This window comes from Mustela nivalis, assembly GCF_964662115.1.
Source record: "Mustela nivalis genome assembly, chromosome: X".
NCBI lineage: Eukaryota > Metazoa > Chordata > Mammalia > Carnivora > Mustelidae > Mustela > Mustela nivalis.
The window spans coordinates 39,865,091-39,883,144 of record NC_139040.1 but is presented as its reverse complement, the minus strand read 5'-3'; the positions used below and the strand labels follow the sequence as shown (position 1 = coordinate 39,883,144).

Sequence of the window (18,054 nt, the reverse complement as noted above, 5' to 3'; positions counted from 1 at the left end):
ATCTTTCTCTGTCAAATAAATAAATAAAATCTTAAAAAAAAAAAAAAACCAGCTCTGTGAAACCTAGGTCACTCAGATCCTAGCCTACATACAGTGATATTACAACTAATTTACCTACACATGTAACAAAGCTAGCTCTGGATTTGTTAACATGGACTTTTGTAGTAGAGAATTTATGTGTTCCCAAAACAGGAGAAAATCAATTGACCTAGGAGTAAGGACTTACGCAGCTTTTTAAAAAGGGAACAACAATTTCTCATTTTTGGTCGAGGAAGAAGGACAAAGCAAACTAGATAATGCCTTTGATAAAGCAAATCGAGTGTGAACATGTTTCTTGGGCCAGGAGCTGTGCTTAATTACTAGAAAATAAAGTATAAAAGCAGCTTTTCACAACCACTTAGGAGTTCCCCCCCTTTCAAAAAGACTTTATTTTGGCCCCAAAGCCATCAACAGAGAGGGACCTCACTTCCATAGTACAACTTAAGATTTTTCTCAAGCATCTAAAATCCATTCTCACTGCAATGGGGATAGAAGTGAAAATCAGTAATTACTCCTTTGAGTGGCTGCCATTATGACAAGTACCAGGAAATCCATGTCAAACCTGATGAAGGTTTACCTCGCCTTAGAAAATCAACCTTTGATTTCTACTCTCCTAACTTCCATCAATGTAAGTCTGGACTTGTTACAACAACAATCATACCATGCCCAAAAGATTAGCAAGTTCTAGTCCATATTTGCTTATTTCAATCAATGTAATATGTAACAAAATTCCAGTACAAACCAAACAGCGTGGATCATTCCTTATTGCAGAGGTTCTCAAACCTGGCTATTCATTAGAATTAGATGACAATTTAAAAATAAATATGTCCTATTAAAAAAAGAGATTTCAGAATCTACTGAAACAGAAGCTCCAAAATTTCAGGATGCTGTATGATTCTAACAATTTCCAAGTGATTTCTGATGAAACTGATACATCAACTGGCTTTGAGAAATATTTTCAACAACAAGAAAGAAATACCTTCTCAAAGAATATACAGTAGGGACGCCTGGTTGGCTTAGTCAGTTAAGCATCCAACTCTTGATTTCACTTCAGGTCATGATCTCAGGATCGTGAGATGGAGCCCCATGTTGGGTTCCATGTGGAGCCTGCTTAAGGTTCTCTTTTTTCCCTCTCCCTCTGCCCCTCCTCCCTGTTCTCTCTCTCTCTAAAAAAAAAAAAATAGAACATACTGTAATAGGGTTTATATTATAACACACATTTTTCAATTGGAAAAAAGAAAGTTTTTTGTTTCCCTATGCCAACTTAGAAATCTAATCCTGGAATGAGGAGGTCAGCTTCATGTAGTTGTAAGGATACTGTGAAGGTAGGTTTATATAAATCATATCCTACATTGGCCAGGCTCTTGGCAATCATCTGGGTGGTCACCTTCTTTTGACGTAGAAAAATTTTCATTCGTGGCTTCATATACAGAATGCCACAAAATGCCTATGAAACAGTGAAGGGAAAATTATTATATGACATTGTCAGTTCTATTGACATTCTCATAAAACACTATTAGTGACTGAGATCTATTCCAGGCAAAGATCTCGCTTAGTTTCTATACCTTGTTATGTCAACTACTGCATGAAAATGCTAGTGACTACATCAGCTCTAGCAGAGACAGTGAAAAGGAATCCTAGCAGAGGGCTAAAAGTTTGTCATCTTTATCTAACTAAAGTGAGACCTTGTTCTACAATATTTTCATAGTACAAGACATCTTACCTCTCATTGTTGAAGAAAAATCACTCTTACTCACCCGTAAAGAATACTCTGTTTCTGGCAGCTCACAAGTAACACCACCAGTCTCTTTTTCTTCTGTGCCAAAGTCTGATACCAGGATGTCATATTGATCTGTATCAAAGTCCAACTCAGACTTTCCATCTTTATTTCTGGGTAAAAGAGACAAGTACCAATCTAACAAATACTGGCTCCAAAGGACAAAAATGCACTAGGAACCCAAGAGAAAAGAAACAATATGAGCCAAAACTCAGACACCTATTTCTTTCCCTGACTATCAGTGCAAAGGAACTAAAAATTACTTGGTTTGAAGATCACACAATATTTAGAGGTATTCCCAGTCTAAACAAATTGACTATGTTTCATAGAAGTAGTGATGCCAGTACAGAAGAAAAGGAGAAAAAAAGGGGAAGGTGGAAATATCTGATCCGATAAATGGATGTCAGCTACCCTCACAGTGGGATCTTAAAATAGGTCCCAACTTCTGGGTATTGCTGGGTAGGTCATTCAGCAACATCTTCTCCAACTGAATCAATAGAGGAATGAATTAAAACCTCTTCTGATTTCAGCAATGGTATAAGGACTAATGAAATATCAAGATTCCCCAGATCTAATCCTATTTCTTAGAGGGGAAAAAAAGGTTGCTATAGAAATAGCATGTATCTGCTAGTCCTCTGGAATATCATTTTCGAATTATCATTTAACTATAAAAGTACTCATATTCCTTTCATAAGGGTCTTTCTTCTTCTCATCGTCTTTTTGGGCCACTTAGCTCTGATCCACTCCAAGACTCCGCATTAGATCACTAACAACTGTCAGGGTAAGAAGGCAAGACCCATCTTTGTTCCTGGGAAAAACGCAAAACAAATGATGGGCTATAGAGAAAACATATATATCAGTTCCCCAAGTTTGTTCCATGGAATCATAGTTCCCCCAAATACTCTTAAATAAGAAACAAGTAATAAGGGTTGTATGACTGAATAAAATTGAGAAATAATTCCTGGCCCTCAGGGCCACCTCAAGCTCTATCGATAGCACACCACCCCCCCCCAGCCCACACACACACTCCAGGCTCCAAAGGCTCAGAGCTGTGGTGTTGAAAATGTAGCTCCAGGGCTGGACCAGAGCCATTATGGTCTATATGAAGCCCACCTCACTATAATAGTATATTCTGAAATTTCCAGGATATTCCTGATTCTTGCTACCTCACTCCACTCTCACATACTCTGAGGAGGTTTCCTGTCCTCCCTGTTCCTCACCATTCACCATTCAAGGAAAAGGGGTCTGGAGAAATTATTTTTTTTGAAACTGGGAAATACCACATTCTATATTGCTCTCTTAAACATTTTCAATGCAGATTGAAATAACATTAGCATATGAAAGCCTCTGAGAAGTCCTGCAATAAAGTAACAAGGTAAATTTTGTTTAAGCCAGTTTCCTCTGTTATTTGACCATGAAAACTTTTATTCACATAACACCTAATACCATATAACTTCAAAACAATGTACAAAGAAAAAATTCTGCCTAATATGTCTGAGTCACTGGAAACACCACAGGAAAATGATCCTTTATAATATAAATTACAGTACTTGAGATTTTTCCCAGTAGGACACAGAAGGATCTAAATTACCAATGTGTAAAACAAAAAACAAAAAAACCTCCTTAGGTTCTTCTTTTTAACTCAAAGTACTCTGTATAAACCAGCAAAGTTTTTATATCATTTTACCCAGTTAAGAAATGAGGCAAAATACTTCACCTAAGGAGAAAAAGAATGAATATATCTGATACTCTGTTCTACTAAAGATACTGTTATCTTCTCTTTTATATAAAAGATCTCTAGATTTTTGTGGACACTGTTAAAGGTATTGCACTTGACAGAAGATTAAACAAATGACGACATATCCTAGAGTATTTCTAGATGGTTTTATTAGTTCTAAACGTATGATGTGAAGCCAGCCTCATTATAGTGCAAATTTATGTGCTTCAAAGATTTTCACACTTCTAATCTAGCTACTCTGAAAGCACAACTAAGAAGTTCTTATTTTAAAGATCATGTTGTTGTGCTTTGTTATTCTAATTTGTTTTTCTCATACTTCATCTCCATTGTCAAATACGTAAAATAACTATCATTATCTTATCTCCATGAATATAAGATATTCATAATGGATTCTGAAGATCTTAGAATAATGTCAAACTGTTTTGATTATTTGTGGCAACAGCCTCAGGATACGCATGTCTCTATTTTTTCAAGCTCCACATTTTACCAGTAAGAACCACTTTCTCAAACAGGAGCTGTGGTTCCAAGGAAATTAAGGAAAGCTATGAAATGAGACACAAATACGTATCAAATTTATCCACTCTGCTTTTCTTAAGAGATTTCTGAAAATGTCCTTCATCGTACTACTTCTGCTTACTTGAATCTATCATCCTTGAGATACTATACCTGCGGATGTTCCAAATGAGTACACGAGTGCCTTTTTTGCCTGGGATGGCATCAAACTGGGAAAGCAGGTCATTTTCACTGTTGAAAATTGAATAGTTCAAGATGGCTTCTAGGCTGGGCAAGGAATCCTCAGTAATAATCATTTTTTGTAAAACCAAATGCAGTCAAAGAAAAATTAATATCTTAAAAGGATGCTGTCAATTAGTAAGATCTGCCTTTTGGGTTGTATCTTTAGACAAAATATAGACACACAGTCAGAAGCACGGGCAGTATTGCTACAGAAGGAAAGGGGGAAAATGGAGAAAGGCTGCAGGGACAAAACACCAAAGTCAGTTACCCCAGTAGACTACAGCTTCAAAGACACAGTGTAAACAAAGGCTATTTAAGAAACAGATCAAAGGCTGAATTTTTAGCCTCTTTGGAAGCAATGAGTTCAAACCTGGCTGCTGTGCTGCTTCGGTCAAGACAACCTGTGGTCTAACAGAAACAACAGCTTGTCTTAGTTGTAGGGAAACAAGCCATTCTTCCATCAGATAAGCTGGTGAATAGTATGTATTTCAAAACAATGGACATTTCAATACAATAAAAAACACATCTAAGCTTCTGTCAATGGCACATTTATTTTTAAAGGTATTTCATATGGTGAAATTCCAGGTAAATTTAAGACCCTTGAATAACTCTTTAAATATGAAAACTTTTGATACCAGGATTTGATCTAAAGACAAGAGCTTTCTATCATAATAGTCATATCAGGCCCATTTTAACCAACATTCACCATTTCCAGAAAGGATATTGTTTTGCTGGTTGAATGGAACAATTGGTACAATAACTGCCTGGGCCTGGACACATTCCAGATAGGTCTGTGACAGGAGTCCAACAGTGAGAGTACCCCCATTCTTGGTGAAGACGAGAGCATCCTTTCCTAGCCGCATGGAACCTGACTTGAAACCATTACCAAAGACCCCGATGGGACACTGGCTCTTCTTTATTACTTTATCTGTAAAGCCAAAGCTGTAATTAAACAAGAAAAAAAGAAATCAGAAAAAAAAAAAAAAGAAACCAGAAAGGTAAAAAGCATCCTAAGACAGGCTGACAGGCAGAATGGCTTATGAATAAAACACACTTATAAAAAGTCACTCCTTCTTTTTTCCTTTTGGTACCTCTGGGCAAAACTATTAAGTGAAAACCATAGGAAGTTACTATGATGTAATAGCCCAGATTCTCCTATGTAGCTGGTGTGTGTACACACAGTCATACTTGACAAATGTCAAGATGGCCTATTTCTTGCTGTCTAACAGAACTGGAGGAGGCGGTGGGCAGCTGCCTTTCTTATCTAGACACAATGGTTCTGACTGCTAATAGTGAAGTTAGGGTAGGGTGAAAAGGGCGGTTAGCTCAGAGTGTGCCCAAGTGTGGGTCACAAAAGGAACTGATAGCAATGCTGGTCAGAAGTATGAGATCTAGATCACCCTCTAGAATCTGAAAAGCCAGGGGCTATATATCTTAACAATTTCAACCCTCCACCAAAAGGATAACCCTTCCAATTCTTAACCTCTGCTCCATCTGCTGGGACAGTTCATTGGAATGTGGCCAAGGGATAAAAATAGGTAGGTCCACCACTGAGTATCAGCAGGCAGCTGCAGAATGAGGTCTCTCTTGTTTTATTTGGGACTTACACTGTGTCACCTCAACAATGTCTGCAGCCAGATCCTTTCCCTTGTTTAGAGACCCCATTCAAACACAAAACAGAATAACAGAACCAAAAAAAAAAAAAAAGATGGACATCTAGGTTCTTTCCATAGTTTGGCTATTGTGGACATTGCTGCTATAAACATTCGGGTGCACGTGCCCCTTTGGATCACTACATTTGTATCTTTAGGGTAAATACCCAATAGTGCAATTGCTGGGTCATAGGGTAGTTCTATTTTCAACATTTTGAGGAACCTCCATGCTGTTTTCCAGAGTGGCTGCACCAGCTTGCATTCCCAAGGGGGTGGGATTATGGACATTGGGGAGGGTATGTGCTTTGGTGAGTGCTGTGAAGTGTGTAAACCTGGTGATTCACAGACCTGTACCCCTGGGGATAAAAATATATGTTTATAAAAAATAAAAATTATTAAAAAAAAAGAAAAGAAAAAATGAAAAATACGAAATCCAGAAAATGATGACTGACTTCCTCACGGTCTTCTCTCAACATAAATAAAACTAATTTTAAGGACTGCTTCTCTCCAGACAAAGTATACAATGCCATACACTATCACTTGTTCAATAAATATTTACTGAGTCTCTACTATGTGCTGCGTATTGTACTCAGCACTGGAGACACAACTGTTAATAACAACAGAAAAAGATGTGATTTTTGCCTTCATGGTTTACAACCTAAGGGAGAATTTCATGTATTTCAGATTAGATGCTTCTCCAATATCAATAAAACAGAAAGTCTATCTGGCACAGCTGAGTGGCTTGGCCTCGGCTCTTTGGAGAAGGTCTGAGATGCCTGGTTTCTACTTCCTGAAGGCTGTCGCTTATGCTTACTCCCTAAGAAAAAAGGACCACCTTTAAATTTTCCATTAAAAGTGCTACACAATAAAACCATTATGTCCTTCTAGACACTTCCTAGGAGCTTTGTACATCCTAAATAAGTCTAACCACAGTAAAAAGTAATTTCTAGGGCAGCAGTTCCTTGGAAAATACCAAAAGATCATTGAGTTTCTGACATCTATGGGCCTCAGTAACCCAGGAAATAAACTTATGGAAGCTGGTGAAATTCAGGCATTCCTAATCCTCTTGTGTAAGAAGTGCCTAAAAAAGATGGAGTCATTAGGAAGATTAAATTATATGCTATCTGAACAGTATATTTTAAATTATAAAGTAGCATTTAAACATTAATTTTAAACTAACTCTAGAAGTCATTCTGAGACTATCCTGGGCTTTCCTTTCCTTCTACATCAGATCAAATGTTGTATCTGAAACTCAGGGCTCCTCATAAACAGCAATTCCGAAAATACAAAAATCCAATGAAAACAAAATTAAGAAGGAAAAGTCCATCATTAAATTCCTTTAAACTCCACAATGAATTTTCTTTAGCTTTTGGGGATAGTGTGAGGTAGCTAGTCTAAATGTCCAGCTGCCTTTCTCCAGGAGAAATAAATCTATATGGTTATGTGGACTTAAACCACCTCTAGTGCCACACAAGCTTCAATTTGGTGCTTAAGGGAAAGTGGTGAAAACAGGAAGAATCTATTCAATCCCCTTAAGTTCCCAGCCATTCCTGACTCTCCTGCCATCTAACCCCTCTTCTTCCTTTTATAAGAAGTATAAATCCTCCTGGTGTTATTTATTTGGAGAGACGTGATGACTATATTAGGCTGAGAAGACAAGTAATAGCTCAGGGTCAGAACCAGAAATGAAAAAGGATAAGAAAAATAAGAAGGGAGGAGCCGGAAGCTCTAGATTTTGTTGTTGTTATGTTCCAGTTAACCTATCACATCCATGTGTTCTTTTATTCCATCTACATTCCCATGTTAGGTATTCCATTTAACTCAAAACTGTGGAACGGATGCCAGATCCCAGTCAAACAAAAGCCCTCACAATGAAGAACAGAATCGTATGGATGCATTTTATATAGTTTTGTGTAGCTCACTAATTTTCCAGAGATCTCTTGGCTTAGACAGGTGGCTTCCCTAAGGTAAATCCTGTTCTATCATTTCATGTAAGAGACGGCAGTCTTTACACACTGGGGGAGGAGGGCTGAATACCAACTCTCTGAGTGGAATGTGGGGAGACAGCAGCTTGCTCCCGAGATCCTTAAAATGTCAAGATTCTAGAATCTAAGGAGATTAATTTAAATTGGGACTCTGACCAATGAAACATACCTCAGTGAACCTGCGGACACAGGAGGGCAGGCAGTGCTGTTTCCTAGATATACTGGTGATGTAATATGGAACATAAAACGGTGGAACACTGCTAAACACAGTTATTCTCTGGCTGTTGTTTTAGAAGAACAGACCTACTAGGAAATGCACTTCTGAGCAGAGGTGGCAAATACCTTTAATCCAAGGATCTGTGGCTCTTTTTAATCCCAGACCTTTGAAAGAGGTTTTCTACCTTGTGGAAAAAGGCAGCTGGACATTTAGACTAGCTGCCTCACACTATCCCCCAAAGCTAAAGAGAACTCATTGTGGACTTTAAAGGAATTTAATGATAGGCTTTTCCTTCTTAATTTGATTTTCATTGGGATTCTGTATTTATGGGAGAAACTTGCTGCAGTTAGAGAACTATTTTACTAGCCTGGAAATAGGAAGAGTAGCATGAAAGGTTGGAAAATGTGGATAGGGTTATTACAAATGTTTTTGGTGAAGTAGAATTTCAGTGGGCTTAGTCATTTTGCATAATTACCTCTATAATTATACAAAAGTAATACCTCCCTAACCAAATCCAGAAAAATGAACATACTTAATTTTCAAGGCTACCAATAAAGTTCAATTATTTATAATGATATTATGGTAACTGGAATCCATGGTCAGGAGTTAGGATTGGACTAAATGAACTTTTAAATAAATGGGACCTTCTAGCTCATTCAAATTTGTTTTAAGATATGACCATAAATAAAATCTGGTATATATACTATACATTAATCCAGGACTCATTAAAAATTCTCTAAAATTAATTTTGCAGTATGAAGAACAATTGCCCAGCTCAAATTAGTGGTAAAGATACTTGGTATGATAATGCCAAAAAACACTACAGCTAAGTAATTTTCTGCCTGGTTTGGCTATTTTGTTCTTTGGGGAGGGAACAAAATTACAAACACATAATACTCATCCTTTGTATTTCAATTCAAATGCCCCATCTTTGGGGGATCTTTTTTTGACTCCCTAGACTAGGATAGATCCCTTCACTATATACTCTCATAGAAACTTTCTTCATAGCACTTACCACTAAGTGAGATAACCTATTTAGTTGTATTACTAGTCAATTCTATTCTGTCCTTCTCACTAAACCGTCAGCCCCTTGAGAGCAGGGATCTCTATCTGGTTTACCACTTTATCTCCAGTGACTGTCACACAGGTGCTCAGTAAAAATGTCTTGAATGAATCAGGAACAAAAACTGTTGTGATTATTTTGAAACCATCCTCCTCCTTTCTCTTGCCTTGTTTCAAGGATGTAGTTACACAGAACAAATGGAAGGCACGAAGAGTGGCTGGGCCCACTATCAGACACCCATGTCACTGGGACAAAGTGTGGTGGGAAGGATTTATTAAAGAAATAAATGATTTTAGGGAAAAAATAAATATATACCTAATTAGACATACCAATATTTTGGTTCCACCTAAAATTTTATTTTTTAATATAAAACACCAACTCAAAGAGCTAAAAACAATGCTATAAATTAAAAGATAGGGCCAATTCCATACCTTCACCAACATACTGGCCACATCCCTATCTCACCTCTAGAAGATTTCCTCAAACATTCTTCTAATCATTCACAGACTGCTGAATGGTAAAACATAATAATTTCATTGGTTAATGCCCAAATTTCATTTCTTTTCTTTGATGGATCAGATGGATTTCCCTATAAACAGGGTTATAGAATTAGAACACCTTGAAAGAGAACTACAACCAAATGAATGTTTTCCATTTTTATAGTTTGGAGCCCTCTCCCTCCTCCACAGAACCCCTCTTCCATTGTTACTCATACTTCACACACTAGTTCAGGAAGCCACGTGGAGAGTAATTAACCTCATCTGCTAAAAAAAAGAAGAGAGAAGGACTTGAGGAAGCACTCATCTTTTACTGAGTGATATGTGAAGATAATCAAGTACAAACTAACACTCTCAACTACAAACGTTTTTAAAGTAATTAAATGAACTGAGAGTGGCAAAAGAAATCTCTATCACCAACTTCAGCAGTTAAAAGAGAAAATTCCTGAATTTTGCCTCCTACTGCAAAACCTTTCAAAGATTATGTGTATGAATGTCTTCTATTTATCTTTCATGGGCCTTTATTATACCCAGGCATATTCATGGTCCTAACGCACAAATCATCCCGACTGCAATACTTATGATCAAAGAATGAGTTCAGGCTAATAAAATTAGGAGGTGATCTCAGGTCAGTGAAGGCCTTCAGGTCTTTACACTTGCTATTCTCTGCCTGAACTCTCAACCCCTTACCCCTTGCTCCTTTACCTCGTTAAATTCTACTACTCACCCTCGGATATCTGTTTAAGTATCACTTCCTCTAAGAGGCTTTGACTGACTTCCTGAATCAGATTTCGTTCCCCTGCTGGTCTATCCCATGGCAACCTATGCTTTTCTAGTGTGCTTACCATTTTTATTATGATTACTGCTCACTGTCAGACTTGCCAACTAAACTGTAAGTTCTATGAGGGCAAGAAGAGTGTCTACTGCATCATCAGTGCCCTGACACATAATATATGTGCAATAAATATTTGCTGAGTGAATAAAGGGAAAGGGAAATACTAAAGAAAATTATGAAGCCCTAGGTAGAGTTCGTGAACTCAAGACAAGAGAACAAGAAAGAAGAAATTTTTACCTGAGCATTCGGTGTAGTTTATGAGGTGTCATTCCACATCCATCATCGGTAAAGGTCAAACAAGATTTATTCTTGACCTCCTCAACATCTATAAAGACCGTCCTGGCAGATACATCTGGATCTACAGCATTATCTGCAAAAGGTAGAAATCTGTGATATTAGATCCCCTTTTCTCATATTTCAGTAAAATCTCTAGTTCAGTGCCCCAAGACAAAGAAACTGGCCTTTATTCCCTTCAGGTGGATGTCCCCAAAGGTGGGTGGGGAGCTTTGATGGTAGTGTACTTACTGGGTTATTAGGAACAATAGGTAATGATGGCAGATGGAGTTATAAAGCTGATTTCTAGATTTTATATAATGACTGAGCTGTAACCTGCCTTTCTCCCTTCATATTTCAGGGTCTGTGGGAAAAATAACTCCTCTACACAAAGCATTTTGCTCCATTTTCATCTTATTACTTCTTTCTAGTCTTTCAGCCACTTCACTGCTCTTAAACACATACAGGAGAGGGGGGCTATGGAGAAGAGTTAAATCTGCAATTTTGGTGCACACTGCACACATCGCAGTGCATCTGTAAACATTTTCTTTTCTTTTTTTTCTACATCACCTCCTCTGTTAAAGAACACAGACATTATCACCATACCTGTTTGTGGCCTAAGAGGCACTGAGTTAGCAGTTCAAACCGAAACATTTAATTGGTGGTGGGGGGGGTGTCCCAATAAATGCTAATAAGCATGCTTACAGAGAGGGCGGGATTCTACCTAAGTACACTGTCATAGTCTTAAAGGTGACACTGTCCCCCCTCATTAAATAGAGAAGGTGGAATCAAAGCAGAAAAAGAAAAAAAAAAACCTGTAGGTAAAGTTACATGATTCCTCCTGAGTTCCATCTTCATAACGGGCTTCATCACTCTGAAGTCACCAGATAGAACCAATTCTAACATCTGGGCAAAGCTCACAACTGTCCGGGGGTACCAATGTCTAGTAGCCACATCTTTGTGCTCCAGACTCGAGGTCACACAAGTGTCAGTCACGGACACATGGACGGCAACAGCCTCATCAGGCCTTGCTGGCCCGAATGAGAGGGCAGTTTGAACCACATGTCAGATGGGTTCCCTGAGCACTCCTGTCCCTACTAGCTCTTTAATCAGACAGAGACCTTCATTTTCACCCCCTTTCCCTTCCTCTGGCATCCTAGACTACCTTACTGACACCACATGGCTGGGCTGAGAGAGCACGAGGTGGGGTTCTGGCTATGTACTTGTCCCGCCGCCACTGTTCAAATCATGGTATTTCTCCACTGGGAACACCCCTTACAAGCAAGAGAAATATTACTCACATTCAAAATATAATCTGCATTTTCAGTTACAACTACTTGGGAAGTGTGGAATGTCCAGCAATGAAAATAAGACATGGATTGATTTCAAGGGCCATAGTGGTGCTGCCCGTGTCCATTGATAAAATCCTCACTGACTGTAAGCCAAATAAGTCTTAACAGCAGTAAACCATTACCAAGAGCCCCAAAAGGGAATTAAGAGGTCTGAGAGGGTCAATCTTTAAGAACTAGGTGGGGCCAAAGCCCTGTATCATGTGGCAAATCAAGTGGGCCAACTTTTTTGGCAGGAATTATAAGTTTGACATGCAATAGAGGCTTTATCACAAATAGAGTCTTTTACTTTGTGTGAGAGGCAGTTTTTTTTTTTTTCCTCAAACTAACAGAAGGATTCAGCACTATGAAGCTGCCTACATTGTTTTAAGAAACCACTTGGCAAACAGGCCCTGAATTGTTTAAGGACTTATCAGTCACTCTTGCTGGCAGAAAGCTAGGGCCATTGAGACTGATACCTTTACCTTGTCAATGGCCAGGGCGTCATTTCTGTTTTGAAAACTGAACACAGGAGGAAGTCCTTCTAACATTTTATGGACATTCACAACTCAAACACATCACACATGTCCATCCCGATTCTAAGTGTATGTAACTGTGCAGTCAATGAATCAGCTCACGCCTCTTACAAAATCACTTTTCATTTTTTCCTGTTTACTGCAAATTTTGCCCAAATGTTATTAGATGCTTTTTTTTTTTAAATGGACACATACCAGAGAGTTTTAACACAGGCACTCCTGGAGTTACAAGGTAGCTGCAAAGAAGCAGCTAGGCATTTTATCTCCTTGGCTAGAGGCTGCTGGAGTGGGGGGAGGGGAGCACCCCAGCCGCCAGGGTCAGCTGGAGCAGCATGGAATGAGACAGCAGCCAGCAGCAGCAAGCCCAGCTTTACACTTATTTTCAGTTTGAAGTGACCTTTCTCTTGGCCTCAGCAAATGAAATTATAATAATAACAAGGTCAGCCTCCACAAATGAATATATAATAATAAGGCCCCAATCTGGTAGCTGGTTTTGATCCTCTATATTGCTGCTTAACCTTCCAAAATTGTATCGACATGTAACACATGCTATCCCAGCCTACCCAGCCTACAAACAGGTAGGACAGGCAGAGAACCCTGGAGAACCCCTGCTCCTCTCCCCCTGCCCACCTTTTAGGCCAGAGCTGCACTACCACATCCTGGGATGTCTTTACCTCCTAACCTGGCCTACACAATCTCACGTGCTACCAGATACCAAGGAGTCTTTTTTTTTTTTTAAGGATTTTATTTATTTGACACAGAGAGAGAGACAGAAAGAGAGGGAACACAAGCAGGGGAAGCAGGAGAGGCAGAAGCAGGTTTTACACTAAGCGGGGAGCCCAATGGGGGGCTCCATCCCAGGACCGAGATCATGACCTGAGCTGAAGGCAGACACTTAACGACTGAGCCACCCAGGCCTCCTACCAAGGAGTCTTCTCTCTCCTATATCGGCCCACACTATCTGGAGTGTGAAGACCCTATCTCTGCCTCCCCTTACTCCCTGCCCCCACCCCGACTTAGGCAAGAACATGAGAAACCAGATCCCAGGGAATCTATCTTATCCCTTGGCCTGGTCCACCTAACCCCTGATCTTCTAAGAAAGCATTCTAAGTGAATGAAGCCTCAGAGCTCATCAGAACCTGAGCCGCAATGAGAAACTGTCTCATGACAGCCTCCCTGTACAGACAGGACAGCAAGTGGGAGGTAGCTTTGAGGTAGCACTTTACAAGCCCCCCATCCTTTCCTGTTCCAGGAAGACAGCCTGTGTGGATTCCTGCAAGACTGCCAGGGCCAAGCTGCTGCCCCAAAGACATCCTGCAGGTAACTAAAAGCATTCTTGTCTAAAATTACGGTCATCACCTTCCAACACAAACCAATCTTGCCTCCTGTTCGCCCCCTCCCCCCACACATACACCCCATAGCGCCAGCATTCAAATGACCACAAGTTTGAAATTCAAAAATCATTTTTTATCCCTCATTCTCTCTTTCCCTATGCATCCCTAAGCTCTCACACATCTAGCTTTTTCTACTCCCCTGTCACTTTCTTAGTTTACAGCATTTATTCCCTCTCATCTAGATTATCACATTAACCTCCCAACCAGTCTTTCAAAATCATGGCTCTCTCTCTTTTGCAATCCATCTTTTACACTGCTACAAGATTAACTCTCTTGAAGCTCAGCTCTGATCAGGACTTTTTCCTGCTCAGAAAACTTCAGACTTAAAATAGTTGGGCCTCCTAGTCACATCCTGGCTCCAGGTACCTTTCTAACTTCAAGACCTCCTTGGTACTTGGGATTAAAAAGACCCACGCTTGAGTCCTAGACCTGCCACTTACTAAACATGTAATCTTGGAAAAGTCAGTTAAATTCTTTGAGCCTCCATATCTTGATCTGCAGGATGAGAATAATAATGACAATAATAATATTAATTATAATAATGCCATATAATACCTCAAAGAGTAAAGTTAAAAATGTACTTGTGATGGCACTTTATAAGCTCTCTAAGGACCTACAGTTGTAACTGTTTTGTAAACTCCACACTCTAGTGAAACTCAGCGACTCTACTCTTCATGCTTTTGTTCATGCAGTTGTTTCTTTTGCCTGGAATGCCCTCCCCTCCCCACACCCGTATCCACATGTCCCAATCCTTCAAATCTCAGCTCAAATGTCACCTCCTCTACAAAGCCTTTCCTAACCCCCCTCTTCCTGGTAAGCTGGAAGTCATCCCTCCTTCCTCTGAACTCCCACAGCACTCGATATGTAGATCTTTGCTGATATACCATTTTCCATTTTGCTGTTATAAACCTTCTGTACGAGTTTCCTCCCCCCAACTAGAAAAGTGAGTCTATGTTGTTTTCATTTTTGTTCCTACCATGGTGGCCTTGCCCACAGAGAACGCTCCATAAATATTCACTGAATGAATGATTCACTACAAAATTAATGCGTAAATGGAGGAGAAAAAAAAATCGAGGGAAAACCTAAAATGAAAACTGTGGGTTACCAGTTAACCCTTTGCTCTCCTTTTCTTTCTACTGTTAATATTACCACAAATAGTTGTGATTTGTTTTTAAAATCTGTGTTTCTCTATGCATGTGTGCAGGCATGTGTGTCTACATAAATAATACACACACACTTGCACTCATAGGAGTCATCTTGGGCCCAGCTTAAGGATTTAATGCTTGGGACAAAAATAATATAGTATAGTCAAAATTACAAACAGAACACACTCTTCAAGTCACCTCTAAAGTTTAGTATGCACAGTGCAGCTGTGCGGGAGTAACACAACAACTTCTCCCATTTCCCCCTAAGTAAATTATTATTTTTCCCTCTTTTTTCTTTTTGGTGAGTTACCCACTCAGAGGTCTGGTTCCACCCTGCAGAGTTTCGCTCAAAGGATGGTGCAAACCCTTAATGATACAGTCCTTGTTCTTTAGGACTCAAAGTGTGTCGAAGTCACTTTTTTTCTTTCTTGCACCTTCAAAAGAACAGTCATACACGATGTAAGCATTCTTGTGATAGTCAATCTAACCATCAAAGTTCTCTGTCACCCTTCCCAATACCTCTTCTGACCCTCCTGCTGCCCGCTGACTTCGTGCTCAAGGCAACTCACACGGAATTGCTTCAGTCGGGGCTGAGGCTCATCTGGCGAGCTTGAAAACCACTCTTCAAGATTTTGTTTGCTGCTACCTCGTCCTGTAACCATCTCTCCCTTCTTTCCATGTCTGAAACATTTACAATGTGCTCTCTGTGCTGCATTTTGTCCGGGAATGCCTTTCTTCTTTGCTTTCCACACAGTATTTAGCACACTACTGCAAAAGCTGGTGTACTTGGCTTCAAGGGATCAACTGAAAATGCTTTAAAAGCAAACATCGGTGGAGCGAGAGGTTAAGTGCTCAGTATTCATTCCAGCGGTGTGAGGGCGCTCGTGGACCACGAACCCAGCCCTCCGCGGTCGCAGGGAGCCAAATGCACTCGTGTCAGCTCTTAAAAGATGTCCCATCATTCCCAGACTCTCTGGTCCCAAAAGTTAAGAACTCCGTTTTCCAGACCTTTCCTGAGGACCCTTCCGGGTCCTCCATAATGCCCCTCTGCTAACTTGGCGCCCTCCATCGGTCGCCAGTCCCTGCGGAGCCCAGCAGCCTGGGGCCCCGATATTTTTATGCATCTCCTTTTGATTATTAACTCAGCTATCCTAAAGTGCCCAGAACATCACGATCCAGAGAGAAAAACCACACGGGCGTCCTAACTCTTCGGACACACCTTGTTTCCTCAGCTTTGTCCGCGGTACCTCTTCCCCCTTGGCCAGAGAGGAGTCCCCCTCCTCCGCCTGCGGAGCCGGGGCCGGTCCCAACTCCCCCACCCCAGCCCCGGCCAGCCCGGCGCGGCTCGGCGCATTCCTCTCGCGTCCGCAGCACCACGTTGGCACCACTGCCTCGGGCGATCGCGGCCAAGCCCGCCCTCGCCACTCACCTAGCAGCTCCGCGATGGCACTGAAGGGTCGCGTGTGGCTGCTGGAGTTGCTCTGGAGGTAGCGGGGGCTCATCTGGGGGCGAGAGAAGGTCCCGTCCCGCGTGAGGCCTCGGCCCGCCAGGCCCTCCCCGCGCGCCCCCCACAGCCCCGGGGCCCGCGCGCGCGTCCGCCCCCTCGGGCCCCCGACCTACCGTGCTCAGGCGAATCCCAAAGGCCTGTGGGCCACCGCCGGGCCGAGCCAGCCCGCTGCCCGGCGCGCCAGGGCCAGCGGGGGCCCCTCGATACAGGAGCATTTTTTTGGCCGCCACGATACTCGCTTGCTGCCGCCGGACTCCTCGCCCGGCCGTCCCGGACTGGCCCTCGCTCGCTCTCCCTCGCAGCTGGCGGCGGCCGTCCGGGACTGGCCCTCCCTCGCTCCCACCCGCAGCTGGCGGGGGCGGGGCGCGCTCCAGCCACCTGTCCCGGGCGGGAGGGGTGAGGCCGGCAGAGCCGAGCGGCGGCCCCGCCCTGTCAGCACCTCTCCCGACCCGCTGACTGCCTGTCGGGGCGGCCTCGGGGCCGTACAGAAATATGGCGACCTCCTGACAGCCGCTCCTTGATCCCCGCCCCTAATTAATTCTTGGTGTTTGCCATAGGCCAGGCCGCCGAGCGGGAAAGCGCGGGTGGGGGGAGGGGGGCGGGTGTGTGGGGAGGGGCGGGAATGAGGCTGGAGGAGGGAGAGGGTGTAGGGATTTCTGGAACGGAGTCCCAGTACGGCTGCATGACTAACGGGCAGGATAAGACAAGTCTCACAAGTTCGAAAAACTACAGTTTTGCTATCTGGGAAGATAGCAGTCTTGCGTGATGGGAAAGCATTCTGACTATGCTGGCTCCAGTGCCTCCAGAAGTACCCAGAACTTTCTGGAAGGCAATTGGGAAATCATCTTCAAAGCTTTGCTGGTGTACAGGGAGGCTGTTTATGAGAGAAAACATTGGAATGCACTTACATGCCCCCTAATGCGGGATTGGTTAAGTTATGGAGTATTCATGAAATGGAATACTATGCGGTTCTTAAAGGCCATGTTTGTAGATGAATATTTATTGATGTGGAAAATATTCATGAAGGAATTAAAGAAACAAGAAATTACAACATGTGCAATATGATATCTCTTTTTTTTTTTAAACTTAAAGCTTTTTTTTTCTTTTAATTTTTTTTTAAAGATTTTTTTTTTAATTTATTTAGTCAGAGAGAGAGAGAGAGCGAGCACAGGCAGACAGAGTGGCAGGCAGAGTCAGAGGGAGAAGCAGGCTCCCCGTGGAGCAAGGAGCCGGATGTGGGACTCGATCCCAGGACGCCGGGATCATGACCTGAGCCGAAGGCAGCTGCTTAACCAACTGAGCCACCCAGGCGTCCCTATGATATCTCTTTTAT

General features: G+C 41.7%; 1 protein-coding gene across 3 annotated transcripts in view; it reads right to left on the bottom strand.

Moving 5' to 3' along the window:
- The window catches only part of MORC4 (MORC family CW-type zinc finger 4), a 52,415-nt gene extending 35,195 nt beyond the window's left edge, over nt 1-17,220 (bottom strand). The window contains exons 1-7 of one of the 3 annotated variants that reach the window (XM_082715889.1): nt 16,835-17,220; nt 16,644-16,716; nt 10,776-10,908; nt 5,014-5,231; nt 4,221-4,368; nt 1,797-1,929; nt 1,358-1,486 (exon numbers count right to left, since the gene is read on the bottom strand). In XM_082715889.1, the coding sequence (XP_082572015.1) occupies nt 1,358-1,486; nt 1,797-1,929; nt 4,221-4,368; nt 5,014-5,231; nt 10,776-10,908; nt 16,644-16,716; nt 16,835-16,936 (936 nt within the window). In that variant the 5' untranslated portion in view covers nt 16,937-17,220. The remainder of the gene's footprint in view (nt 1-1,357; nt 1,487-1,796; nt 1,930-4,220; nt 4,369-5,013; nt 5,232-10,775; nt 10,909-16,643; nt 16,717-16,834) is intronic. The other 2 variants (XM_082715891.1, XM_082715890.1) reach the window with 2 other exon arrangements.
- Between the last annotated feature and the right edge of the window lie 834 nt (nt 17,221-18,054).